Below are 22,482 nucleotides of genomic sequence, written 5' to 3'. Positions count from 1 at the left end.
CAGTTGGCAAAAAAGTCCCTGGGAATTATCAGGACACGAGAGTGGAGGCTTCATGTGAGCAGTATCCAAAAAAAGTCCCCAGAAATGTTTAGGGCACAAGATATGAAACTTCAGACAAAGAACATCCAAAAAAGTCCCTGGAAATGTCCAGGACACGAGAGATGAGGCCTCAGTAGAGGAGCATCTAAAGTCCCCGGGAATGTGCAGGACCGAAGACCCGAGACTAAGAGCATCCAAAAATGTCCCTGGAAATGTCCAGGACACAAGAGATGAGGCCTCAGTAAAGGACCATCTAAAGTCCCCGGGAATGTGCAGGACTGAAGACCCGAGACTAAGAGCATCCAAAAAAAGTCCATGGAAATGTTCTGGACATCAGAGATGAGATCCGAGACATGGAGCATTCAAATAGTCTCCCAGAATGTCCAGCACAAGAGATATGACACCTCAGATGAAGAGCATCCAAAAGAGTCTCCAAGAATGTGGTTCTTCATGGAACTGACAAGGAAGGAACATGTCGTTTAGCATGGGCTACAGTTATTGTACCAGATCTGCTGATGTTCCCGACAGGCGGAGAAGAACAGGCAAAAAGGAAGGCAGTGATCAGTGCTGGTGGGGAACGGAGGACCCCGACCAACCCTCAGTCTCATATGTGTTACACATGGAGGCCTCACACCCTCCTGCAAGTGGTACTCGCCGCCATAGCATCCCTGGAGAGGACTGACCCCGCTGGTCAAACTGGGGAGAGCTGTAATACTGTAGGATAGAATAAACGTATGCACCAAAACCGAAAGATGCGCACGTGTGTGATGTACGTACTGTGTGTTAGGGAGGTGTGTGATGTATATACTGTGTATTATGGAGGTGTGTGATGTATGTGCTGTGTATTATGGAGGTGTGTGATGTATGTACTGTGTATTATGGAGGGGTGTGATGTATGTGCTGTGTATTATGGAGGTGTGTGATGTATGTACTGTGTATTATGGAGGGGTGTGATGTATATACTGTGTATTATGGAGGGGTGTGATGTATGTGCTGTGTATTATGGAGGGGTGTGATGTATATACTGTGTATTATGGAGGTGTGTGATGTATATACTGTGTATTATGGAGGGGTGTGATGTATGTGCTGTGTATTATGGAGGGGTGTGATGTATGTACTGTGTATTATGGAGGTATGTGATGTATGTACTGTGTATTATGGAGGTGTGTGATGTATGTGCTGTGTATTATGGAGGGGTGTGATGTATATACTGTGTATTATGGAGGTGTGTGATGTATATACTGTGTATTATGGAGGTGTGTGATGTATGTACTGTGTATTATGGAGGGGTGTGATGTATATACTGTGTATTATGGAGGTGTGTGATGTATATGCTGTGTATTATGGAGGGGTGTGATGTATGTGCTGTGTATTATGGAGGGGTGTGATGTATGTGCTGTGTATTATGGAGGTATGTGATGTATGTACTGTGTATTATGGAGGTGTGTGATGTATGTGCTGTGTATTATGGAGGGGTGTGATGTATATACTGTGTATTATGGAGGTGTGTGATGTATATACTGTGTATTATGGAGGTGTGTGATGTATGTGCTGTGTATTATGGAGGTGTGTGATGTATATACTGTGTATTATGGAGGGGTGTGATGTATATACTGTGTATTATGGAGGGGTGTGATGTATGTACTGTGTATTATGGAGGTGTGTGATGTATGTGCTGTGTATTATGGAGGGGTGTGATGTATATACTGTGTATTATGGAGGGGTGTGATGTATATACTGTGTATTATGGAGGTGTGTGATGTATGTGCTGTGTATTATGGAGGGTGTGATGTATATACTGTGTATTATGGAGGTGTGTGATGTATATACTGTGTATTATGGAGGGGTGTGATGTATGTACTGTGTATTATGGAGGGGTGTGATGTATGTACTGTGTATTATGGAGGTGTGTGATGTATATACTGTGTATTATGGAGGTGTGTGATGTATGTACTGTGTATTATGGAGGGGTGTGATGTATATACTGTGTATTATGGAGGGGTGTGATGTATGTACTGTGTATTATGGAGGTGTGTGATGTATATACTGTGTATTATGGAGGTGTGTGATGTATGTACTGTGTATTATGGAGGGGTGTGATGTATATACTGTGTATTATGGAGGGGTGTGATGTATGTACTGTGTATTATGGAGGTGTGTGATGTATATACTGTGTATTATGGAGGTGTGTGATGTATGTGCTGTGTATTATGGAGGGGTGTGATGTATATACTGTGTATTATGGAGGTGTGTGATGTATATACTGTGTATTATGGAGGTGTGTGATGTATATACTGTGTATTATGGAGGGGTGTGATGTATGTGCTGTGTATTATGGAGGTATGTGATGTATGTACTGTGTATTATGGAGGTGTGTGATGTATGTACTGTGTATTATGGAGGGGTGTGATGTATGTACTGTGTATTATGGAGGTGTGTGATGTATGTACTGTGTATTATGGAGGGGTGTGATGTATATACTGTGTATTATGGAGGTGTGTGATGTATGTACTGTGTATTATGGAGGTGTGTGATGTATGTACTGTGTATTATGGAGGTGTGTGATGTATATACTGTGTATTATGGAGGTGTGTGATGTATATACTGTGTATTATGGAGGTATGTGATGTATGTGCTGTGTATTATGGAGGGGTGTGATGTATGTACTGTGTATTATGGAGGGGTGTGATGTATGTACTGTGTATTATGGAGGTGTGTGATGTATGTACTGTGTATTATGGAGGGGTGTGATGTATATACTGTGTATTATGGAGGTGTGTGATGTATGTACTGTGTATTATGGAGGTGTGTGATGTATGTACTGTGTATTATGGAGGTGTGTGATGTATATACTGTGTATTATGGAGGTGTGTGATGTATATACTGTGTATTATGGAGGTGTGTGATGTATGTACTGTGTATTATGGAGGTGTGTGATGTATGTACTGTGTATTATGGAGGGGTGTGATGTATATACTGTGTATTATGGAGGTGTTTGATGTATATACTGTGTATTATGGAGGGGTGTGATGTATATACTGTGTATTATGGAGGTGTGTGATGTATATACTGTGTATTATGGAGGGGTGTGATGTATGTACTGTGTATTATGGAGGTGTGTGATGTATATACTGTGTATTATGGAGGGGTGTGATGTATATACTGTGTATTATGGAGGGGTGTGATGTATGTACTGTGTATTATGGAGGTGTGTGATGTATGTGCTGTGTATTATGGAGGGGTGTGATGTATATACTGTGTATTATGGAGGGGTGTGATGTATATACTGTGTATTATGGAGGTGTGTGATGTATGTACTGTGTATTATGGAGGTGTGTGATGTATATACTGTGTATTATGGAGGGGTGTGATGTATATACTGTGTATTATGGAGGGGTGTGATGTATGTACTGTGTATTATGGAGGTGTGTGATGTATGTGCTGTGTATTATGGAGGGGTGTGATGTATATACTGTGTATTATGGAGGGGTGTGATGTATATACTGTGTATTATGGAGGTGTGTGATGTATGTACTGTGTATTATGGAGGGGTGTGATGTATATACTGTGTATTATGGAGGTGTGTGATGTATATACTGTGTATTATGGAGGGGTGTGATGTATGTACTGTGTATTATGGAGGTGTGTGATGTATATACTGTGTATTATGGAGGGGTGTGATGTATGTACTGTGTATTATGGAGGGGTGTGATGTATATACTGTGTATTATGGAGGTGTGTGATGTATATACTGTGTATTATGGAGGTGTGTGATGTACAGTGGGGCAAAAAAGTATTTAGTCAGTCAGCAATAGTGCAAGTTCCACCACTTAAAAAGATGAGAGGCGTCTGTAATTTACATCATAGGTAGACCTCAACTATGGGAGACAAACTGAGAAAAAAAAATCCAGAAAATCACATTGTCTGTTTTTTTAACATTTTATTTGCATATTATGGTGGAAAATAAGTATTTGGTCAGAAACAAAATTTCATCTCAATACTTTGTAATATATCCTTTGTTGGCAATGACAGAGGTCAAACGTTTTCTGTAAGTCTTCACAAGGTTGCCACACACTGTTGTTGGTATGTTGGCCCATTCCTCCATGCAGATCTCCTCTAGAGCAGTGATGTTTTTGGCTTTTCGCTTGGCAACACGCACCTTCAACTCCCTCCAAAGGTTTTCTATAGGGTTGAGATCTGGAGACTGGCTAGGCCACTCCAGGACCTTGAAATGCATCTTACGAAGCCACTCCTTCGTTGCCCTGGCGGTGTGCTTTGGATCATTGTCATGTTGAAAGACCCAGCCACGTTTCATCTTCAATGCCCTTGCTGATGGAAGGAGGTTTGCACTCAAAATCTCACGATACATGGCCCCATTCATTCTTTCATGTACCCGGATCAGTCGTCCTGGCCCCTTTGCAGAGAAACAGCCCCAAAGCATGATGTTTCCACCACCATGCTTTACAGTAGGTATGGTGTTTGATGGATGCAACTCAGTATTCTTTTTCCTCCAAACACGACAAGTTGTGTTTCTACCAAACAGTTCCAGTTTGGTTTCATCAGACCATAGGACATTCTCCCAAAACTCCTCTGGATCATCCAAATTCTCTCTAGCAAACTTCAGACGGGCCCGGACATGTACTGGCTTAAGCAGTGGGACACGTCTGGCACTGCAGGATCTGAGTCCATGGTGCCGTAGTGTGTTACTTATGGTAGGCCTTGTTACATTGGTCCCAGCTCTCTGCAGTTCATTCACTAGGTCCCCCCGCGTGGTTCTGGGATTTTTGCTCACCGTTCTTGTGATCATTCTGACCCCACGGGGTGGGATTTTGCGTGGATCCCCAGATCGAGGGAGATTATCAGTGGTCTTGTATGTCTTCCATTTTCTAATTATTGCTCCCACTGTTGATTTCTTCACTCCAAGCTGGTTGGCTATTGCAGATTCAGTCTTCCCAGCCTGGTGCAGGGCTACAATTTTGTTTCTGGTGTCCTTTGACAGCTCTTTGGTCTTCACCATAGTGGAGTTTGGAGTCAGACTGTTTGAGGGTGTGCACAGGTGTCTTTTTATACTGATAACAAGTTTAAACAGGTGCCATTACTACAGGTAATGAGTGGAGGAAAGAGGAGACTCTTAAAGAAGAAGTTACAGGTCTGTGAGAGCCAGAAATCGTGATTGTTTGTTTCTGACCAAATACTTATTTTCCACCATAATATGCAAAAAAAATGATAAAAAAACAGACAATGTGATTTTCTTGATTTTTTTTCTCAGTTTGTCTCCCATAGTTGAGGTCTACCTATGATGTAAATTACAGACGCCTCTCATCTTTTTAAGTGGTGGAACTTGCACTATTGCTGACTGACTAAATACTTTTTTGCCACACTGTATGTACTGTGTATTATGGAGGGGTGTGATGTATATACTGTGTATTATGGAGGTGTGTGATGTATATACTGTGTATTATGGAGGGGTGTGATGTATGTACTGTGTATTATGGAGGTGTGTGATGTATATACTGTGTATTATGGAGGGGTGTGATGTATGTACTGTGTATTATGGAGGGGTGTGATGTATGTACTGTGTATTATGGAGGTGTGTGATGTATGTACTGTGTATTATGGAGGTGTGTGATGTATATACTGTGTATTATGGAGGGGTGTGATGTATATACTGTGTATTATGGAGGTGTGTGATGTATATACTGTGTATTATGGAGGGGTGTGATGTATGTACTGTGTATTATGGAGGTGTGTGATGTATGTACTGTGTATTATGGAGGTGTGTGATGTATATACTGTGTATTATGGAGGGGTGTGATGTATATACTGTGTATTATGGAGGGGTGTGATGTATGTGCTGTGTATTATGGAGGGGTGTGATGTATATACTGTGTATTATGGAGGGGTGTGATGTATGTACTGTGTATTATGGAGGTGTGTGATGTATATACTGTGTATTATGGAGGGGTGTGATGTATGTACTGTGTATTATGGAGGTGTGTGATGTATGTACTGTGTATTATGGAGGTGTGTGATGTATATACTGTGTATTATGGAGGGGTGTGATGTATATACTGTGTATTATGGAGGTGTGTGATGTATATACTGTGTATTATGGAGGGGTGTGATGTATGTACTGTGTATTATGGAGGTGTGTGATGTATATAATGTGTATTATGGAGGTGTGTGATGTATATACTGTGTATTATGGAGGGGTGTGATGTATGTACTGTGTATTATGGAGGTGTGTGATGTATATACTGTGTATTATGGAGGGGTGTGATGTATGTACTGTGTATTATGGAGGTGTGTGATGTATGTACTGTGTATTATGGAGGTGTGTGATGTATATACTGTGTATTATGGAGGGGTGTGATGTATATACTGTGTATTATGGAGGTGTGTGATGTATATACTGTGTATTATGGAGGGGTGTGATGTATGTACTGTGTATTATGGAGGTGTGTGATGTATATAATGTGTATTATGGAGGTGTGTGATGTATATACTGTGTATTATGGAGGGGTGTGATGTATGTACTGTGTATTATGGAGGTGTGTGATGTATATACTGTGTATTATGGAGGGGTGTGATGTATGTACTGTGTATTATGGAGGTGTGTGATGTATGTACTGTGTATTATGGAGGTGTGTGATGTATGTACTGTGTATTATGGAGGTGTGTGATGTATGTACTGTGTATTATGGAGGGGTGTGATGTATGTACTGTGTATTATGGAGGTGTGTGATGTATATAATGTGTATTATGGAGGTGTGTGATGTATATACTGTGTATTATGGAGGGGTGTGATGTATGTACTGTGTATTATGGAGGTGTGTGATGTATATACTGTGTATTATGGAGGGGTGTGATGTATATACTGTGTATTATGGAGGTGTGTGATGTATGTGCTGTGTATTATGGAGGGGTGTGATGTATGTACTGTGTATTATGGAGGGGTGTGATGTATGTACTGTGTATTATGGAGGTGTGTGATGTATGTACTGTGTATTATGGAGGGGTGTGATGTATGTACTGTGTATTATGGAGGTGTGTGATGTATATACTGTGTATTATGGAGGTGTGTGATGTATATACTGTGTATTATGGAGGGGTGTGATGTATATACTGTGTATTATGGAGGTGTGTGATGTATATACTGTGTATTATGGAGGGGTGTGATGTATGTACTGTGTATTATGGAGGGGTGTGATGTATGTACTGTGTATTATGGAGGGGTGTGATGTATGTACTGTGTATTATGGAGGTGTGTGATGTATATACTGTGTATTATGGAGGGGTGTGATGTATATACTGTGTATTATGGAGGTGTGTGATGTATATACTGTGTATTATGGAGGTGTGTGATGTATGTGTTGTGTATTATGGAGGGGTGTGATGTATGTACTGTGTATTATGGAGGTGTGTGATGTATGTACTGTGTATTATGGAGGGGTGTGATGTATGTGCTGTGTATTATGGAGGGGTGTGATGTATATACTGTGTATTATGGAGGTGTGTGATGTATATACTGTGTATTATGGAGGGGTGTGATGTATATACTGTGTATTATGGAGGGGTGTGATGTATGTACTGTGTATTATGGAGGGGTGTGATGTATGTACTGTGTATTATGGAGGTGTGTGATGTATATAATGTGTATTATGGAGGGGTGTGATGTATATACTGTGTATTATGGAGGTGTGTGATGTATATACTGTGTATTATGGAGGGGTGTGATGTATGTACTGTGTATTATGGAGGGGTGTGATGTATGTACTGTGTATTATGGAGGTGTGTGATGTATATACTGTGTATTATGGAGGGGTGTGATGTATGTACTGTGTATTATGGAGGGGTGTGATGTATGTACTGTGTATTATGGAGGTGTGTGATGTATGTACTGTGTATTATGGAGGTGTGTGATGTATATACTGTGTATTATGGAGGGGTGTGATGTATGTACTGTGTATTATGGAGGTGTGTGATGTATATACTGTGTATTATGGAGGGGTGTGATGTATATACTGTGTATTATGGAGGTGTGATGTATGTGCTGTGTATTATGGAGGGGTGTGATGTATGTACTGTGTATTATGGAGGGGTGTGATGTATGTACTGTGTATTATGGAGGTGTGTGATGTATGTACTGTGTATTATGGAGGGGTGTGATGTATATACTGTGTATTATGGAGGTGTGTGATGTATATACTGTGTATTATGGAGGGGTGTGATGTATGTACTGTGTATTATGGAGGGGTGTGATGTATGTACTGTGTATTATGGAGGTGTGTGATGTATGTACTGTGTATTATGGAGGTGTGTGATGTATATACTGTGTATTATGGAGGGGTGTGATGTATGTACTGTGTATTATGGAGGTGTGTGATGTATATACTGTGTATTATGGAGGGGTGTGATGTATATACTGTGTATTATGGAGGTGTGATGTATGTGCTGTGTATTATGGAGGGGTGTGATGTATGTACTGTGTATTATGGAGGGGTGTGATGTATGTACTGTGTATTATGGAGGTGTGTGATGTATGTACTGTGTATTATGGAGGGGTGTGATGTATATACTGTGTATTATGGAGGGGTGTGATGTATATACTGTGTATTATGGAGGGGTGTGATGTATGTACTGTGTATTATGGAGGTGTGTGATGTATATACTGTGTATTATGGAGGGGTGTGATGTATATACTGTGTATTATGGAGGTGTGATGTATGTGCTGTGTATTATGGAGGGGTGTGATGTATGTACTGTGTATTATGGAGGGGTGTGATGTATGTACTGTGTATTATGGAGGTGTGTGATGTATGTACTGTGTATTATGGAGGGGTGTGATGTATATACTGTGTATTATGGAGGTGTGTGATGTATGTACTGTGTATTATGGAGGGGTGTGATGTATATACTGTGTATTATGGAGGGGTGTGATGTATGTACTGTGTATTATGGAGGGGTGTGATGTATATACTGTGTATTATGGAGGGGTGTGATGTATGTACTGTGTATTATGGAGGGGTGTGATGTATGTACTGTGTATTATGGAGGTGTGTGATGTATGTACTGTGTATTATGGAGGGGTGTGATGTATATACTGTGTATTATGGAGGGGTGTGATGTATGTACTGTGTATTATGGAGGGGTGTGATGTATGTACTGTGTATTATGGAGGGGTGTGATGTATATACTGTGTATTATGGAGGGGTGTGATGTATGTGCTGTTTATTATGGAGGGGTGTGATGTATGTGCTGTGTATTATGGAGGGGTGTGATGTATATACTGTGTATTATGGAGGGGTGTGATGTATGTACTGTGTATTATGGAGGGGTGTGATGTATGTACTGTGTATTATGGAGGGGTGTGATGTATGTACTGTGTATTATGGAGGTGTGTGATGTATGTACTGTGTATTATGGAGGTGTGTGATGTATGTACTGTGTATTATGGAGGGGTGTGATGTATGTACTGTGTATTATGGAGGTGTGTGATGTATGTACTGTGTATTATGGAGGGGTGTGATGTATATACTGTGTATTATGGAGGTGTGTGATGTATGTACTGTGTATTATGGAGGTGTGTGATGTATGTGCTGTGTATTATGGAGGTGTGTGATGTATATACTGTGTATTATGGAGGGGTGTGATGTATGTACTGTGTATTATGGAGGTGTGTGATGTATATACTGTGTATTATGGAGGGGTGTGATGTATATACTGTGTATTATGGAGGGGTGTGATGTATATACTGTGTATTATGGAGGTGTGTGATGTATATACTGTGTATTATGGAGGTGTGTGATGTATGTACTGTGTATTATGGAGGTGTGTGATGTATGTACTGTGTATTATGGAGGTGTGTGATGTATATACTGTGTATTATGGAGGGGTGTGATGTATGTACTGTGTATTATGGAGGTGTGTGATGTATGTACTGTGTATTATGGAGGGGTGTGATGTATATACTGTGTATTATGGAGGTGTGTGATGTATGTACTGTGTATTATGGAGGTGTGTGATGTATGTACTGTGTATTATGGAGGGGTGTGATGTATATACTGTGTATTATGGAGGTGTGTGATGTATGTACTGTGTATTATGGAGGGGTGTGATGTATGTGCTGTGTATTATGGAGGTGTGTGATGTATATACTGTGTATTATGGAGGGGTGTGATGTATGTACTGTGTATTATGGAGGTGTGTGATGTATATACTGTGTATTATGGAGGTGTGTGATGTATATACTGTGTATTATGGAGGGGTGTGATGTATATACTGTGTATTATGGAGGTGTGTGATGTATATACTGTGTATTATGGAGGTATGTGATGTATGTACTGTGTATTATGGAGGTGTGTGATGTATATACTGTGTATTATGGAGGTGTGATATGTATGTACTGTGTATTATGGAGGTGTGTGATGTATGTACTGTGTATTATGGAGGTGTGTGATGTATATACTGTGTATTATGGAGGTGTGTGATTATGTACTGTGTATTATGGAGGTGTGTGAGGTATATACTGTGTATTATGGAGGTATGTGATGTATATACTGTGTATTATGGAGGGGTGTTGTACGTACTGTGTATTATGGAGGTGTGTGATGTATATACTGTGTATTATGGAGGTGTGTGATGTATATACTGTGTATTATGGAGGGGTGTTGTACGTACTGTGTATTATGGAGGTGTGTGATGTATATACTGTGTATTATGGAGGGGTGTGATGTATATACTGTGTATTATGGAGGGGTGTTGTACGTACTGTGTATTATGGAGGGGTGTGATGTATGTGCTGTGTATTATGGAGGGGTGTGATGTATGTGTTGTGTATTATGGAGGGGTGTGATGTATATACTGTGTATTATGGAGGGGTGTGATGTATTCTGTAGTATGGAGGGGTGTGATGTATGTACTGTGTATTATGGAGGGGTGTGATGTATATAATGTGTATTATGGAGGGGTGTGATGTATTCTGTAGTATGGAGGGGTGTGATGTATGTACTGTGTATTATGGAGGTGTGTGATGTATATAATGTGTATTATGGAGGGGTGTGATGTATTCTGTAGTATGGAGGGGTGTGATGTATGTACTGTGTATTATGGAGGGGTGTGATGTATATACTGTGTATTATGGAGGTGTGTGATGTATGTACTGTGTATTATGGAGGTGTGTGATGTATGTACTGTGTATTATGGAGGTGTGTGATGTATGTGCTGTGTATTATGGAGGTGTGTGATGTATATACTGTGTATTATGGAGGTGTGTGATGTATGTACTGTGTATTATGGAGGTGTGTGATGTATATACTGTGTATTATGGAGGTGTGTGATGTATGTACTGTGTATTATGGAGGTGTGTGATGTATATACTGTGTATTATGGAGGTGTGTGATGTATATACTGTGTATTATGGAGGTGTGTGATGTATGTACTGTGTATTATGGAGGTGTGTGATGTATATACTGTGTATTATGGAGGTGTGTGATGTATGTACTGTGTATTATGGAGGTGTGTGATGTATATACTGTGTATTATGGAGGTGTGTGATGTATATACTGTGTATTATGGAGGTGTGTGATGTATATACTGTGTATTATGGAGGTGTGTGATGTATGTGCTGTGTATTATGGAGGTGTGTGATGTATATACTGTGTATTATGGAGGTGTGTGATGTATGTACTGTGTATTATGGAGGTGTGTGATGTATATACTGTGTATTATGGAGGGGTGTGATGTATATACTGTGTATTATGGAGGGGTGTGATGTATGTGCTGTGTATTATGGAGGTGTGTGATGTATATACTGTGTATTATGGAGGTGTGTGATGTATGTACTGTGTATTATGGAGGTGTGTGATGTATATACTGTGTATTATGGAGGGGTGTGATGTATATACTGTGTATTATGGAGGGGTGTTGTACGTACTGTGTATTATGGAGGGGTGTGATGTATGTGCTGTGTATTATGGAGGGGTGTGATGTATGTGTTGTGTATTATGGAGGGGTGTGATGTATATACTGTGTATTATGGAGGGGTGTGATGTATTCTGTAGTATGGAGGGGTGTGATGTATATACTGTGTATTATGGAGGTGTGTGATGTATATAATGTGTATTATGGAGGGGTGTGATGTATTCTGTAGTATGGAGGGGTGTGATGTATGTACTGTGTATTATGGAGGGGTGTGATGTATGTGCTGTGTATTATGGAGGTGTGTGATGTATATACTGTGTATTATGGAGGTGTGTGATGTATATACTGTGTATTATGGAGGTGTGTGATGTATGTACTGTGTATTATGGAGGTGTGTGATGTATATACTGTGTATTATGGAGGTGTGTGATGTATGTACTGTGTATTATGGAGGTGTGTGATGTATATACTGTGTATTATGGAGGTGTGTGATGTATATACTGTGTATTATGGAGGTGTGTGATGTATATACTGTGTATTATGGAGGTGTGTGATGTATGTGCTGTGTATTATGGAGGTGTGTGATGTATATACTGTGTATTATGGAGGTGTGTGATGTATGTACTGTGTATTATGGAGGTGTGTGATGTATATACTGTGTATTATGGAGGGGTGTGATGTATGTACTGTGTATTATGGAGGGGTGTGATGTATGTACTGTGTATTATGGAGGTGTGTGATGTATATACTGTGTATTATGGAGGGGTGTGATGTATGTGCTGTGTATTATGGAGGTATGTGATGTATATACTGTGTATTATGGAGGGGTGTGATGTATATACTGTGTATTATGGAGGTGTGTGATGTATATACTGTGTATTATGGAGGTGTGTGATGTATGTGCTGTGTATTATGGAGGGGTGTGATGTATGTACTGTGTATTATGGAGGGGTGTGATGTATATACTGTGTATTATAGAGGGGTGTGATGTATATACTGTGTATTATGGAGTTGTGTGATGTATGTACTGTGTATTATGGAGGTGTGTGATGTATGTACTGTGTATTATGGAGGGGTGTGATGTATATACTGTGTATTATGGAGGTATGTGATGTATATACTGTGTATTATGGAGGTGTGTGATGTATGTACTGTGTATTATGGAGGGGTGTGATGTATGTACTGTGTATTATGGAGGGGTGTGATGTATGTACTGTGTATTATGGAGGTGTGTGATGTATGTGCTGTGTATTATGGAGGGGTGTGATGTATGTACTGTGTATTATGGAGGTGTGTGATGTATGTACTGTGTATTATGGAGGTGTGTGATGTATATACTGTGTATTATGGAGGTGTGTGATGTATGTACTGTGTATTATGGAGGGGTGTGATGTATATACTGTGTATTATGGAGGGGTGTGATGTATATACTGTGTATTATGGAGGTGTGATGTATGTACTGTGTATTATGGAGGGGTGTGATGTATATACTGTGTATTATGGAGGTGTGTGATGTATGTGCTGTGTATTATGGAGGGTGTGATGTATATACTGTGTATTATGGAGGGGTGTGATGTATGTGCTGTGTATTATGGAGGGTGTGATGTATGTACTGTGTATTATGGAGGGGTGTGATGTATATACTGTGTATTATGGAGGTGTGTGATGTATGTGCTGTGTATTATGGAGGGTGTGATGTATGTACTGTGTATTATGGAGGGGTGTGATGTATATACTGTGTATTATGGAGGTGTGTGATGTATATACTGTGTATTATGGAGGGGTGTGATGTATGTACTGTGTAATATGGAGGGGTGTGATGTATATACTGTGTATTATGGAGGGGTGTGATGTATATACTGTGTATTATGGAGGGGTGTGATGTATGTGCTGTGTATTATGGAGGGGTGTTGTACGTACTGTGTATTATGGAGGTGTGTGATGTATATACTGTGTATTATGGAGGTGTGTGATGTATATACTGTGTATTATGGAGGGGTGTTGTACGTACTGTGTATTATGGAGGTGTGTGATGTATATACTGTGTATTATGGAGGGGTGTGATGTATATACTGTGTATTATGGAGGGGTGTGATATATGTACTGTGTATTATGGAGGGGTGTGATGTATATACTGTGTATTATGGAGGGGTGTGATGTATGTACTGTGTATTATGGAGGTGTGTGATGTATATACTGTGTATTATGGAGGTGTGTGATGTATATACTGTGTATTATGGAGGTGTGTGATGTATGTACTGTGTATTATGGAGGGGTGTGATGTATGTGTTGTGTATTATGGAGGTGTGTGATGTATATACTGTGTATTATGGAGGTATGTGATGTATATACTGTGTATTATGGAGGGGTGTGATGTATATACTGTGTATTATGGAGGGGTGTGATGTATATACTGTGTATTATGGAGGGGTGTGATGTATATACTGTGTATTATGGAGGGGTGTGATGTATGTACTGTGTATTATGGAGGTGTGTGATGTATGTACTGTGTATTATGGAGGGGTGTGATGTATGTACTGTGTATTATGGAGGGGTGTGATGTATGTACTGTGTATTATGGAGGTGTGTGATGTATATACTGTGTATTATGGAGGTGTGTGATGTATATACTGTGTATTATGGAGGGGTGTTGTACGTACTGTGTATTATGGAGGTGTGTGATGTATGTACTGTGTATTATGGAGGGGTGTGATGTATATACTGTGTATTATGGAGGGGTGTGATGTATATACTGTGTATTATGGAAGGGTGTGATGTATATACTGTGTATTATGGAGGGGTGTGATGTATGTGCTGTGTATTATGGAGGGGTGTGATGTATATACTGTGTATTATGGAGGTGTGTGATGTATGTGTTGTGTATTATGGAGGGGTGTGATGTATATACTGTGTATTATGGAGGGGTGTGATGTATATACTGTGTATTATGGAGGGGTGTGATGTATGTGCTGTGTATTATGGAGCTGTGTGATGTATATACTGTGTATTATGGAGGTGTGTGATGTATATACTGTGTATTATGGAGGTGTGTGATGTATATACTGTGTATTATGGAGGGGTGTGATGTATATACTGTGTATTATGGAGGGGTGTGATGTATATACTGTGTATTATGGAGGGGTGTGATGTATGTGCTGTGTATTATGGAGCTGTGTGATGTATATACTGTGTATTATGGAGGTGTGTGATGTATATACTGTGTATTATGGAGGTGTGTGATGTATATACTGTGTATTATGGAGGTATGTGATGTATATACTGTGTATTATGGAGGTGTGTGATGTATATACTGTGTATTATGGAGCTGTGTGATGTATATACTGTGTATTATGGAGGTGTGTGATGTATATACTGTGTATTATGGAGGTGTGTGATGTATATACTGTGTATTATGGAGGTGTGTGATGTATGTACTGTGTATTATGGAGGTGTATGAGGTACAGTTAGGGCCAGAAATCTTTGGACAGTGACACAATTTTCGCGAGTTGGGCTCTGCATGCCACCACATTGGATTTGAAATGAAACCTCTACAACAGAATTCAAGTGCAGATTGTAACGTTTAATTTGAAGGGTTGAACAAAAATATCTGATAGAAAATGTAGGAATTGTACACATTTCTTTACAAACACTCCACATTTTAGGAGGTCAAAAGTAATTGGACAAATAAGCATAACCCAAACAAAATATTTTTATTTTCAATATTTTGTTGCAAATCCTTTGGAGGCAATCACTGCCTTAAGTCTGGAACCCATGGACATCACCAAACGCTGGGTTTCCTCCTTCTTAATGCTTTGCCAGGCCTTTACAGCCGCAGCCTTCAGGTCTTGCTTGTTTGTGGGTCTTTCCGTCTTAAGTCTGGATTTGAGCAAGTGAAATGCATGCTCAATTGGGTTTAGATCTGGAGATTGACTTGGCCATTGCAGAATGTTCCACTTTTTGGCACTCATGAACTCCTGGGTAGCTTTGGCTGTATGCTTGGGGTCATTGTCCATCTGTACTATGAAGCGCCGTCCAATCAAGTTTGCAGCATTTGGCTGAATCTGGGCTGAAAGTATATCCCGGTCCACTTCAGAATTCATCCGGCTACTCTTGTCTGCTCTTATGTCATCAATAAACACAAGTGACCCAGTGCCATTGAAAGCCATGCATGCCCATGCCATCACGTTGCCTCCACCATGTTTTACAGAGGGTGTGGTGTGCCTTGGATCATGTGCCGTTCCCTTTCTTCTCCCCATCATTCTGGTACAGGTTGATCTTTGTCTCATCTGTCCATAGAATACTTTTCCAGAACTGAGCTGGCTTCTTGAGGTGTTTTTCTGTCTATTTTTGGTATTGATGAATGGTTTGCATCTAGATGTGAACCCTTTGTATTTACTGTCATGGAGTCTTCTCTTTACTGTTGACTTAGAGACAGATACACCTACTTCACTGAGAGTGTTCTGGACTTCAGTTGATGTTGTGAACGGGTTCTTCTTCACCAAATTAAGTATGCGGCGATCATCCACCACTGTTGTCATCCGTGGACGCCCAGGCCTTTTTGAGTTCCCAAGCTCACCAGTCAATTCCTTTTTTCTCAGAATGTACCCAACTGTTGATTTTGCTACTCCAAGCATGTCTGCTATCTCTCTGATGGATTTTTTATTTTTTTTTCAGCCTCAGGATGTTCTGCTTCACCTCAATTGAGAGTTCCTTTGACCGCATGTTGTCTGCTCACAGCAACAGCTTCCAAATGCAAAACCACACACCTGGAATCCACCCCTGACCTTTTAACTACTTTATTGATTACATGTTAACGAGGGAGACGTCTTCAGAGTTAATTGCAGCCCTTAGAGTCCATTGTCCAATTACTTTTGGTCCCTTGAAAAAGAGGACGCTATGCATTACAGAGCTATGATTCCTAAACCCCTTCTCCGATTTGGATGTGGAAACTATCATATTGCAGCTGGGAGTGTGCACTTTCAGCCCATATTATATATATAATTGTATTTCTGAACATGTTTTTGTAAACAGCTAAAATAACAAAACTTGTGTCACTGTCCAAATATTTCTGGCCCTAACTGTATGTAGTGTGTATTATGGAGGTATGTGCTGTGTATTATGGAGGTGTGTGATGTATGTACTGTGTATTATGGAGGTGTGATGTATGTACTGTGTATTATGGAGGGGTGTGATATATGTACTGTGTATTATGGAGGTGTGATGTATGTACTGTGTATTATGGAGGGGTGTGATGTATATACTGTGTATTATGGAGGGGTGTGATGTATATACTGTGTATTATGGAGGGGTGTGATGTATATACTGTGTATTATGGAGGGGTGTGATGTATATACTGTGTATTATGGAGGGGTGTGATGTATGTACTGTGTATTATGGAGGGGTGTGATGTATATACTGTGTATTATGGAGGTGTGTGATGTATGTACTGTGTATTATGGAGGTGTGTGATGTATTTACTGTGTATTATGGAGGTGTGTGATGTATGTACTGTGTATTATGGAGGGGTGTGATGTATGTACTGTGTATTATGGAGGTGTGTGATGTATTTACTGTGTATTATGGAGGTGTGTGATGTATGTACTGTGTATTATGGAGGGGTGTGATGTATGTACTGTGTATTATGGAGGTGTGTGATGTATGTACTGTGTATTATGGAGGGGTGTGATGTATGTACTGTGTATTATGGAGGGGTGTGATGTATGTACTGTGTATTATGGAGGTGTGTGATGTATATACTGTGTATTATGGAGGTGTGTGATGTATATACTGTGTATTATGGAGGTGTGTGATGTATATACTGTGTATTATGGAGGGGTGTGATGTATATACTGTGTATTATGGAGGTGTGTGATGTATATACTGTGTATTATGGAGGTGTGTGATGTATGTACTGTGTATTATGGAGGGGTGTGATGTATGTGCTGTGTATTATGGAGGTGTGTGATGTATATACTGTGTATTATGGAGGGGTGTGATGTATATACTGTGTATTATGGAGGTGTGTGATGTATATACTGTGTATTATGGAGGTGTGTGATGTATATACTGTGTATTATGGAGGTGTGTGATGTATGTAGTGTGTATTATGGATGTATATGAGGTATATACTGTGTATTATGGTGGTTGTCCTCCTCTTTAATTACTACATGTCCGGATCTCGCCCAGTAACATACTTGTTATTTTGCAGTGGGAGGTTTGGATGAACTGACCCGGAGATTCAGTAAGAACCTTGTTCAGTATGGGCTGTGCCGAGTCCATGACCCCAATACCGGGGTGCAAAGGGTCGTCCTCATACACTGGGTACGTACCCCATACGTGTGTGCTCCAGAACATAGACCAATAACCACAGGTAGTGAAACCCAACTGTGACCAATCACAACTTGATGCCCGTGTGCTTCTTGTGTACCTCAAACACTAGTCCCACTGCATGCACCCCAATATTGTCATATATCATGTGGGTCTATAGCCTGGATCATGAGGAGCCCAAGACCCTACCTCCATGTATGGATAAGAGTGGTGGTCCTGTGGATAGAACTGGCAGGATGTATGTTGTGGTTGTAGAGACACAGTGGGGGGCATTGGTAGTGGGGATCTCCAACCCCATGAATGCTTATGGTTTCTGTGCCCGGCAGGTCGGGGATAACGTGGACGCCTCCCGGAGAGAAGTCACTGCTCAGCATCTTCCCTCCATCCGCAGATTCTTCAAGGTGAGGAACTTCAGTATTTGGTGGGTTTTAGGGTAGTGACCAGTTATGGTGGCTGATTAGTTCACAGTGACGTCTGGTGTACTCCTCGATTGATTTGTTGTGATTTTTATCCTAAATCTGAGGTGGTCCTGGCTGACCCCTTGTCTCTTCTTTCTGCTCCTTCAGGAGGCAAATGTGCTACTGGGTGCCCAGAAGGTTGAAGATGTCACTCAGGAGCAAGTTGCACAGGCTCTGAGCCGGGTACCACCACCTGCAAGGGCTTTCCAGAGACCCCGGATCGCTGGCTCTCGTGAGGTGGTGGTAAGTCCTAATCAGACTATAAGGATTACTAAGGGGCCTGGTAGGACTTATTAGACTGGTGCGAATCCTTGGGCTGGTGGGATGGCATCTCTGGATGTTATATGTAGTCGTTTCTCATAAATTGATATATTCAGGGTACAAACTACATGAAGACGAACCCGGCGGCGGAGATGAAGATCAGCAGGAGGGAGGCCTTCTGGCAGAGGTCAGAGGTGAGTGTCCATGGATGGGATCGGCCGCTCCTGGGAGGACTCTGGGGCACTAGACTCCTTGTGTCAACGTTTATAGAAAAGATGAACACTTGTACCACGCCACTAATGGGGTGACCCTACGACCCTATTATATATTGTGCAGAGAGAAGAGGAACGGAGGAAGGAGATGGAGCGGATGAGGCTGCAGGAAGAGCGGCTTAACCTGGAGCGAGACCGCATCCAGAGAGAGAGACTGGAAGAAGAGGAACGAGACCGTCGTATCCAGGAGAAGGAGAAACTGGTGGAGGAGCAGAGGTAACTGCGGGGATAGGATTATATACGCTATCACTAATCCGTACATGCATGATGGTATATTGACTGTATCTAACCTGACCACATATCATGCAGTATTACCCAGGATCAGATGCTGTATCTAATGTCACCATGAATTGTACCATGTTTACTCTATCTAATCTTATGACGTGTAATATTGTCATGGTGGGCTTCCTGGATTGATCAGCATTGCCCCCCGTTTCTGTACAGGAAGGAGCAGGCGAGGATGGAGGCTGAGCGCCGGAGGCTTGAGAAGGAGCGCTGGGTGAGAGGATCCAAGATGGGCAGATTCCCTCTCTCCTCGACAGATTTCACTATGCCTAGCTACTGTACCTAAAGGGTTTCCTGCTCTACTTCTGCAGGGGGCACTTACCTTCTGTCCTACCCTTATCGCAGGGTTTCCCTCTCTCCTTCTGCATGGACTCTTGCCTCCTGTAAACATCTCTCCGTCCTGCCCCTCATGGAGTTTCCATCTCTCTAGCAGGGGCTCTTATCTATTGTACAGACTTTGTCCAGTCTTCCCATGTACAGTGTTTCCCTCTTTCCTCCTCCAGGGGCTTTTTACCATCTGCAGACATCTCTCGGTCCCACCTCTCCAGCAGTGTTTTCTTGTTCCTGCAGGGGCTCTTGCAGCCTGTCTTCATGCTTTCCTGTCTCCCCCTACAGGGGCTTTCACATCTCTCGGTCATGCCCCCTCTGTGGGCTTTTCCTTTCTCATCCTGCAGGAGCTCTTTCTTTCCGCTCTCCCCATGCAGGGGCTCTTACTGTCTGTTCACATCTCTTGGTTCTGACCCTCCAGCAGAGCTTCCCTTTCTCTTCCTGCAGGAGCTCTTTCTTCCTGTACACATTTCTCTGTGCCACCCCTCCTGTGGGGTTTTCTATCTCTCAGGGGCTCTTTCCTCCTGTACATATTTCTCTGTCCCACTCCTCCTGTGGGGGTTTTCCCTCTCTCAGGGGCTCTTTCTTCCTGTACACATTTCTCTGTCCCACCCCTCCTGTGGGGTTTTCCATCTCTCAGGAGCTCTTTCTTCCTGTACACATTTCTCTGTCCCACCCCTCCTGTGGGGTTTTCCCTCTCTCAGGGGCTCTTTCCTCCTGTACATATTTCTCTGTCCCACCCCTCCTGTGGGGTTTTCCCTCTCTCGGGCTCTTTCTTCCTGTACATATTCCTGTGTCCCACCCCTCCTGTGGGGTTTTCCCTCTCTCAGGAGCTCTTTCCTCCTGTACACATTTCTCTGTCCCACCCCTCCTGTGGGGTTTTCCCTCTCTCAGGGGCGCTTTCCTCCTGTACATATTTCTCTGTCCCACCCCTCCTGTGGGGGTTTTCCCTCTCTCAGGGGCTCTTTCTTCCTGTACACATTTTTGTGTCCCACCCCTCCTGTGGGGTTTTCCCTCTCTCAGGGGCTCTTCCTGTACACATTTCTCTGTGCCACCCCTCCTGTGGGGTTTTCTATCTCTCAGGGGCTCTTTCCTCCTGTACATATTTCTCTGTCCCACCCCTCCTGTGGGGGTTTTCCCTCTCTCAGGGGCTCTTTCTTCCTGTACATATTTCTCTGTTCCACCCCTCCTGTGGGGTTTTCCCTCTCTCCGGGGCTCTTTCCTCCTGTACATATCCCTTTGTGCCGCTCCTCCAGCAGGAATTCTCACTCTCCTTCTTCAGCAGCTTTTTCCTCCTGTGGGGTTTTCCTCTCTTTTCCTGCAGGGATTCTCACTCTCCTTCTTGTAGAAGCACTTTCCTCTTTTACACATATTTCTAAGCCTCTCCACTCTCCTCTCCTCCTTCAGGGTCGCTTTCTTTCTGTAGACATCTCTCCTACCCATCCATTCCAAGGGGTTTCCCTTTCTCCTCTTTCAGGGGCTCTTTCTTCCTGTACACGTCTCCTCCATGTCTCCTCACCATAAGTGATACTCTCCTCTTTCCTCTTACACATGTCTCCTCCATGCCTCCCCACCATAAGTGATACTTGCTCTCCTCTTTCAGGGGCTCTTTCTTCCTGTACACGTCTCCTCCATGCCTCCCCACCTCTTATGCACATGCCTCCCCACCATAAGGGATTCTCACTCTCCTCTTTCAGGGGCTCTTTCTTCCTGTACATGTCTCCTCCATGCCTCCCCACCATAAGGGATTCTCACTCTTCTTCTTCAGAGGCTCTTTCTTCCTGTACACACGTCTCCTCCATGCCTCCCCACTGTGCATAAGGAATTCTCACTTTCCTCCTTCAGGGGCTCTTTCCTCTTATACACGTCTCCTCCATGTCTCCCCACTATAAGGGATTCTCGCTCTCCTCCTTCAGGGGCTCTTTCTTCCTATACACATCTCCTCCATGCCTCCCCACCTCTTATACACATGCCTCCCCACCATAAGGGATTATCACTGTAACGGGGTCTACCAAGCTGGGGTACCTCTTTCAGTACCACCCCGTGTTTCAGGAGGTCCACTCTGCTTTTGCTGGATTCTGAATGAAGGACGCTGGCTGGAATTTCTTGATTACATGAGAGCATATAAAAGCTGACTGCTTCTCCACGTATTTCCAGTCTAAGAACAACCTTTATTTACTGCACACAGAATATATAACACAGATACACAGGGCCGGCCAATAGGAAAACAGCTGGCCAGACATACATTACAATAGCCGCAGGGGGCCGGGGCCTGCTGATATTTACTGTGGGAATTACAAAGGTGGGGGGAAGTCAGAAAGAGAATATCTTGTCAAGGAGCGCAGCCTGTGGACTGATGCATTTCACATGGAAACTATTATACATACATATACTGCATAACATTCTTGGTGCTGGGGGGTTCTGTAACACTCACTCTCCTCCTTCAGGGGCTCTTTCCTCTTATACACGTTTCCTCCATGCCTCCCCACCATAAGTGATACTCACTCTCCTCTTTCAGGGGCTCTTTCTTCTTGTACATGTCTCCTCCATGCCTCCCCACCATAAGTGATACTTGCTCTCCTCTTTCAGGG

General features: G+C 42.1%; 1 protein-coding gene across 1 annotated transcript in view; it reads left to right on the top strand.

The window, feature by feature from the left end:
* The window catches only part of LOC138657309 (mucin-6-like), a 66,811-nt gene that overhangs the window by 31,975 nt on the left and 12,354 nt on the right, over positions 1–22,482 (top strand). The window contains exons 3-8 of the mRNA XM_069745015.1: positions 18,170–18,282; positions 18,615–18,689; positions 18,855–18,989; positions 19,124–19,201; positions 19,344–19,495; positions 19,724–19,778. Coding sequence (XP_069601116.1) covers positions 18,170–18,282; positions 18,615–18,689; positions 18,855–18,989; positions 19,124–19,201; positions 19,344–19,495; positions 19,724–19,778 — 608 coding nt within the window. The remainder of the gene's footprint in view (positions 1–18,169; positions 18,283–18,614; positions 18,690–18,854; positions 18,990–19,123; positions 19,202–19,343; positions 19,496–19,723; positions 19,779–22,482) is intronic.

The sequence above is a fragment of the Ranitomeya imitator genome, chromosome 1, assembly GCF_032444005.1.
Source record: "Ranitomeya imitator isolate aRanImi1 chromosome 1, aRanImi1.pri, whole genome shotgun sequence".
Classification (NCBI taxonomy): Eukaryota; Metazoa; Chordata; class Amphibia; order Anura; family Dendrobatidae; genus Ranitomeya; species Ranitomeya imitator.
Note: the sequence above shows the minus strand (reverse complement) of the source record. Positions and strands in the feature narration are given on the sequence as shown.